At 45.3% G+C, this 7427-nt stretch overlaps 1 protein-coding gene across 1 annotated transcript; it reads left to right on the top strand.

Moving 5' to 3' along the window:
- The first annotated feature begins 2647 nt into the window (after positions 1-2647).
- On the top strand, positions 2648-3332 carry LOC112959443 (histone H1-like). The gene has a single exon (XM_026053463.1). It carries the CDS (start codon positions 2666-2668, stop codon positions 3326-3328), a length of 663 nt encoding a protein of 220 aa, XP_025909248.1. The 5' UTR covers positions 2648-2665; the 3' UTR covers positions 3329-3332.
- Positions 3333-7427: the final 4095 nt, after the last annotated feature.

Here is a 7427-nt window from a genome sequence, read left to right as displayed (position 1 = left end):
TTTTTTTTTTTTTTTTTTTTTTTTTTTTCTGTTAATATTCTACTCTTATTTTGAAAATACGGATTTCTTGTTTCTTTTCAGTTGGTGTAATATTAATCTTTTGTAGTGGGCGTTATCAAATATAGATTTACCAGATTTATCAGCTTGTCTTTTCTGGACAAGAACGTCAGTTTGGATAGGAAATCTTGATAAAGTTGAACTGGCCTCAATTTAAAGTGGAGTTTTTATACAGAAACKGAACTTCCCTTAATCTCATCGTTTGAATCTATTTTAGCCCTGTATGGTGTATATATATGGAAGTACCCATGGTTTGGAATGTGGTCAGATTTATTATCTTCTCTTAATTCTGTTTTATCAAGTAGAGAACAATTCTGAACCTGCGCATAATTAATGTAGGAYTCCTGTCGATAGACTCATTGCTTCTTTTCAAGATATATCCACAAAATCTCAAATTTCCAGCGTTCATTTGGAGTTGTAAAGGGATGAAATGCCATTCTCCATATTAGTGCTTAAGRGATTCCCATTCATCTTTATTGTCATATGAATACAGAAAGAGTCTAAATATCATTTCACTAAAAATAACTCGTAAAATTTATCATTATGTAGATATAGATTGAAAAGGAGCATATAAATTACATGYAGACAGATACTAATGGACTGGAGAGGTGTGTAGGCTATAACGGTGCTGCTTCKCTGACCAATTAAAATTTCTATTCTTCGAAGCTATGGGAGTCCCTATTACTATTTTAGAATAAATCTTTCCCTCAGATTGACAGCAATTCTTATGATAAAGCTTTCAACCAGACCGCTYAGGACTTTAATTTTACTACACTATAAACAGAAATGCCCAGCGAATAAAGAAATGGTCATTAAAAATAGTTTCTTGTTTTTGTGTTTACTCAATATATGAAATACAGTTCTACAATGATGCACATTTTCATTTTCTTGCTTGTTATTACATTCAGATCCGTTTCCCTCASCCTGCATACACACAAACGTTTTTTCTTTTGCAGGCTGAACTGCATAGGACATCTCACAGTCAAATATTGTCTCCCACACTTKCCAAGTTGGGATAAATTAATCACCAATTTCTTGGGGATAACCACTTTTTTTTTCAACAAAATACATGTAATTAGGAAAGCATATATTATTTATCTCWTGTCAATTAGGGATTCAAAACAGCCTTTTTATGTGTTTTCCCAGTCACAGGCCGCTGAAGTACAATGTTCTGCAGTTGTTTCATTTATCCTTTTATATTTTCTTTTACTACTGAATGGAGTTTGCTTCTCTGTTTTTATGAGACAGCCTAAACGCCAGCGTGAAACACCATTTCATTGYAAGAAAGCTGATAACTTTCGTAGCGGCAAGAAAACAGTACATAATGAAAAAAGAAAAGGGAGATTTGAAAGTTAAGACTCACTCACCTCTTTTTGGAATATCGAATTACCACTGTCGGGGAAAAGACTTGCATGAGGTGATTCAAACTCTTATCTTACTCCTGAAAAGATCAAAGAGGTAAATGGTAGGGTGCTATTATCAGTGCTATACACTTCCAACAATAGCTTTCATTCACTTGAAAGGAGAAATCGGTATTGAATGACAATGTATCCTGATGAAAAAACATACCCCCARAGAAGTGGCCTTTCAAGGTTTAACTCTTAGCCCGGTTCAAGTTTTCCTTTTAGCTCACAATGTATTTTAACAATTGTCATGTGGAAGTGCATATGAATATGAGATGAAGAGTTGTCTGCTTTTTATTTACTTCCTTTTTTTTCTGTCTAAAACAAATTTAAGAACTAAAGGATGTTATTTAATAACATCAACTACTCTGTCTCCGGAATATGACAAGCAGAAGGGACCCCTCCCGCTCTCTCTGAAATATGATMTGGTGAAAACAGAGTAACATGAACATCAGCTGTCAGAGAGGGGCATCTTTGTTGTTTCTTCCACTGGAATAACTAACAAGTGAGAGTTTATATCTGCTTTAACACGCATAAGTAAAGCAYAAAAGTCTCTCCGGGTGGCATTATCTAATAGTTCACGGTCTTTCAAGAGAAACYGTCTGGTGATTAGGTGGGTGATTTCGGAATTTAGGAGATTTCGGAGGCAAGTGGCGCGGCCGGAGGAGACAGCTCTGAATTCGCGTCTGGGACCACGGGGCGAGGCTGTGTTACTTCCTCGACTTTAATACTGATTTAACCACAGACTCGGTGTTCAAAATATTCCGTTTTCGGTCCTTATCAACACAAAAACCTCTGCACTTGAGATTTTCGTKCTGGCTGTCCTGATATCTCGAATGACATAATATTAATTTAGAAGAAAAAAGGAAAGTTTCTCTCTCCCCGRGTCGCTGATGCTCCACACTGCGGCGTTTCTTGGCTCTCTTTTCCCCTCTCCCGTCATTTTCTAGGGGAAAACTCCTCTCCCTGACAGGACGAACTTCCCCCTCCCCTCCTGCAAGACAGGGGGTGAATCGGTGCTCATTTTCATGCGGAAAAGGCACTTTTTGGACCCCCAAGAAACACAGCCGGAGCGGCGGCGCGGCGGCCGCTGCGGGGCGGGCTCGCGCGGCAGCCAATCAGCGCGCGCGCGGCCGCTATAAATGGGGGCGGCGGCGGCGGGGCCGCTATTGTCCGCGCTCGCTCCGCAGGAGGCGCCCGGCATCATGTCCGAGACCGCTCCTGTCGCCGCGCCCGACGTGGCCGCCGCCCCGGCCCCCGCCAAGGCGGCCGCCAAGAAGCCCAAGAAGGCGGCGGGCGGCTCCAAAGCCCGCAAGCCCTCGGGCCCCAGCGTCACYGAGCTCATCACCAAGGCYGTGTCCGCCTCCAAGGAGCGCAAGGGGCTCTCGCTGGCYGCCCTCAAGAAGGCGCTGGCGGCCGGCGGCTACGATGTGGAGAAGAGCAACAGCCGCATCAAGCTGGGGCTCAAGAGCCTCGTGAACAAGGGCACCCTGGTGCAGACCAAGGGCACCGGCGCCTCCGGCTCCTTCAAGCTTAACAAAAAACCCGGTGAGACGAAAGAGAAGGCAACCAAGAAAAAGCCGGCGGCCAAGCCCAAGAAGGCGGCGGCCAAGAAGCCCGCGAGCGCCGCCAAGAAGCCCAAGAAGGCGGCGGCGGTGAAGAAGAGCCCCAAGAAAGYGAAGAAGCCGGCGGCCGCSGCGGCCAAGAAGGCGGCCAAGAGCCCCAAGAAGGCGGTCAAAGCTGYGAAGCCCAAGAAGGCAGCGAAGAGCCCGGCCAAGGCGAAAGCGGTGAAGCCCAAGGCTGCCAAGCCTAAGGCGACCAAGCCCAAAGCGGCCAAGGCGAAGAAGGCGGCGCCCAAGAAGAAGTAAATCATACTGGAGACGTCTTGTCTGCTTCGCAGACTAACCCAACGGCTCTTTTAAGAGCCACCCAAATTTTCTTAAAAAGAGCTGAATCACTTTTTTTTTTTTTTTAAGCGTATCTAGCTGTTATGTACGTCTAACGATTTCTTMAGCATCATTTCTGTTTCTTGAGTCTTAGATGAGCGCGGACAGTGTTTGCCCTTTGTTCTCCGCAGGTTCCGCGCAGCTCCGCTCTTCACAGAGGACTCGCAGGCTCCGCCTAATCCCCACAGAGTTTCGCCTCGCTTRCGAGAACTGTGCGCGAGCCGGGCCGCGCGTCGGGTGATGAGCGCGGCTGCTCGGCCGCTCTCCCGCTTTCCGCTTTCCGCTTTGAAAAGCGCGCGCTGCGCAAGGATTGGCCGGGCTCCCTGCGCTGCTCGCGCGTACCAGGGACTGCGGGTTATAGGGACGGCCTCTAGCGCCTCGTGCGCACGGTTCCCCGCCCAGCGAAAGCGGTTCGTAAACTTCCCGGTACGTGTTTATCTTCCCTGGACTTCCTCGCGGCCCTCCGGCTCCTCCCGCTGGGAATCCCTCCGAGCGGCGCRGGCGCTTCCCGCTGAGCTGCTGCTCGCCCCGACCTGCGCCCGCATGAACTCTGCTCGCCGGCCGCCCCGGGGCTCGTGTCCKCCGCAGAGCGGCCCGGAGCCGCCACCGGGTGCGGCAGAAACCGGGGCGGGGGGAGCTGGCCCCGCGATCCGAGCCTCCTCCTTCCTGCTCCGTCATGATGGGCCCTCCTTTTTTCTTTTTTACCGTCTCCCAGTCCCTTCGTGTTTATTGCTTTCAAGGCATATTCCCATCACAGCCATGGGAAGCGCGTTTCTCGRTAGACAGGAGGGAGAAGAATTTTTGAATTTCATGCTTTATTTTTCTGCTCACCTCCTAACAAAGATGGGTGATCTTAAGCCAGTAGCTGTTAACCTCCTATTTCCTATCTCAAATGGTTACCCGAATGTAGTGGCCCTGCAGTTTGGAGGAGAAATTGTGGGGTCAGACTTTTGACATTGTTCATGCATTCGTGTTTTCTGCAGAGTGTCAACCTCCTAAGTGTCTGTGCTGTGAGGGAATGAAATACGAAACCCTCTTCAATCCTCTTACTCAAGATCTGTTCCTAAGGTTTTTCTGCCATGGTCACTTTTGATTTTGTTGTTTTTGTTGTTGTTTGTTTGTTTAGATTCGATTTCCCTTTGGTTAAGTATGAAATGGCTTCCTCTACACATGTGAGCATCTGCACATGCATCCCAGGCTTGCCTCAGGATGTATCCAGCTGCATYGTCCCATCTGGATGGTTTGAATTTCTGAGCTCATGTGTATGTGCCTTACCTGATGGTGAAGATGTACTTGGCAAACTCTCACAGTTTCCATAAATMAAGATTTTTGGGAGTTGCACCCTCTAATCCCTACAGGATTTCACCCAGCTTCTAGCTCTGTACTGAGGATGCAGTTATTTTCCTGAGATATTTCTATGCAACTAATCAGGAGGCAGTGGATTAGACTGGGAATAATCCAAAGCCAGGTATGCTACTGTKTCAAAGGTGGTCATCGTGCTTAATTTTTTTTCCTGCAATTGGAGCTTGAGAAGAAAAAAGCCAAATGGTTGTCACAAATTGTGCAAGAGTATTACGCACATCTMTGTTGACTGAATTTAAATTGACCTCAGCAGGGGGCCACCTTGGAATAAACATTTCAGTCTGTGGAATGTGTCAGGCCAATGATAATGGTTCAGCCCTGGAATGTTGTAAATATCTCTTCCCCTCAGTGTCCTCTCCCTCTTGGAGGAGGAATCCAGGTATTTCCGTTTTCTAAGTGGTTGAAAAGACAACACTTTTTTTATTACTTTATTTTTAAAGAAATTTCAGTTGTAGCCTTTAYTGTCACAGATAACTTCAGTGTATGATTTTAAAATTTAAAGGAGTAGGATATTTCTGAATCCAAGCAACCATGGGGAGTATTAGCCTAAGTACARGTAATGTTAGTAGTCTAAAATACAYTTACAGGCAAAGAATGTATAGCTAAGAGCTCAGCTCTGAATGGAATTTACTGTCCTAAGTATAAAATAGCTGTGAGAGAATGAGAGATTATTCTATGMCAAAGAAAGGAAATGTGTGTGTATGAAGGGACAATGGAAGGATTAGCTATGTAGGCTGCAATGGATGCAGCATAGCAAAAAAGAAATGTGAACAGAATAAATAAGTAAATATATAAATAAAAATACAYATACACACACACCCCGCCATGTATATTATTTAAAYATGTAAAGCTGGGATAGGAAGAAAAGCACAAATACCTACACAAGGGTAAAAAGCTTTAGAAAAGGGAGCTTGCGGGAATAAGCCACAGCCAGTCTATGTTGGGCAGGAGCRAACTGTACCATTGGCACAGCAGTTAGTGCCCCAAGTTACTTTTGGTTTGCCCCTTCTGCAGAAGCTTGTGCACTGCTAGCCCTGTGGATGCCAGTCTAGCTGAACTATGGGAGAGGCTGTGGGCAATCTCAAAGTTTTTTTTCCTCAGATATAGTCCATCTTATTGAGTCACTGCCACAGTGCCTGATTATCATGAGACTCCTGAKGCCACGCATCATATTCAAGAGGTGGATGCTCTGCAGATCTCTACGGATGATTAATATGTTTAGGTGTTCTGTGCTGCATCATAATAAGATGATTGGAAATAAGGAAAAGAAAATAGGGAAAGGATGCTATCTGTTGTCACACCTCAACTTTCTAACCATAATTTGGTTCATTGTATAATTTATGATTGCAGTGAGGAAAGGATATATTTTGTTGCCAGACATATTGGACATCTGAGCCTTCATTTCTTTTATCAAATCTGTTATGATGCCTGATGAGCCTGGTGAAAGAGAGATGAGTTCTGCTCAGAACATCTCCTTTGCTAATATTGGAATTATGCAGGGACTGCCTCAAAAGCACTTGAGCATGTGTCTGCTRCGAATCACAGAATGGTTAAGGTTGGAAGGAACCTCTAGAGATCATATAGTCCAATCGCTCTGCTGACAACTCGGATCCCGAAACACTTAAGWGCAAGAAATTCACACTTCTTTTGTTGCTTATTTATATTTTTGTTTGTACTTAAGTGGTGGTCTGGTGATTTCAAGCTTTCTGAAGCTTCAGTACATTTATCTCAAAGAAAGCTTCCTTGACCTTCGATCCCCGTCTCCTTGATTTAATGAATTTCCCCTTCTGRGAAGCAATGGACAAAAACTTCCCTTGGCTATCCCTAAAATTTTTGACATCAAAATGCTGAAATAGGTTTCCATCAATCCTGTGGTATTCTAGGGTAGGGCATCTCAGTGGCTGTGGAGCACTCATTAGGATTTTAATCTTTTAATAGAGACCTTGGGCTGTGCATGTTTTGTAAGGTGCTCAGAAAATGCCTTTTCAGAGAGGGATAGTAGATGACAACATTTCTTAAATTCCTAGGATGCTCTCCTGCAGGGATATCTATTCATGTTCTGCCTGGAACATGAGTATGATGGCAAGCAGAGAGAAAAGAAGGCCAACTTCGATCAAGAGAGCCAACTTTGACCTCTTCAGGGAGCTCCTTGGAGCAGTCGCCTGGGTCAGGGTCCTAGAAGGAAAGGGGGTCCAGGAGAGCTGGCTGATATTCAAGCACCGCTTCCTCCAAGCTCAGGATTGGTGCACTCCCACAAAAAAGAAGTCAAGTAAGCGGGGTAGGAGACCTGTATGGATGGGTAAGGAATTGCTGGGCAAAGTGAATGAGAAAAAAAGAGTGTACAGCTTGTGGAAGAAGGGACAGACCATGTGGGAGGAATACAGGCACATCGTCAGAGAATGCAGATGCGAAATGAGGAAGGCCAAAGCCCGGGTGGAATTAGAGCTGGAAAGGCATGTCAGGGACACCAGRAAGGGTTTCTATAAGTATGTCAATAGCAAGAAGAAGACAAGAGAAAATGTTMGCACACTGATGAAGGGGGAAGGGGCCTTGGTGACGGAGGATGCCGAGAAGGCAGAGTTACTAAATGCCTTCTTTGCCTCTGTCTTTACTGCTAAGGCGACCTCCCATGAACTGCAGGGCTCAAATGGAAGAGATG

This window comes from Nothoprocta perdicaria, unplaced genomic scaffold, assembly GCF_003342845.1.
Source record: "Nothoprocta perdicaria isolate Ctin4 unplaced genomic scaffold, notPer1 scaffold_116, whole genome shotgun sequence".
In the NCBI taxonomy this organism is placed as follows: Eukaryota; Metazoa; Chordata; class Aves; order Tinamiformes; family Tinamidae; genus Nothoprocta; species Nothoprocta perdicaria.
The sequence above is the reverse complement of the archived record's forward strand: the minus strand, read 5'-3'. Positions and strand labels throughout refer to the sequence as shown.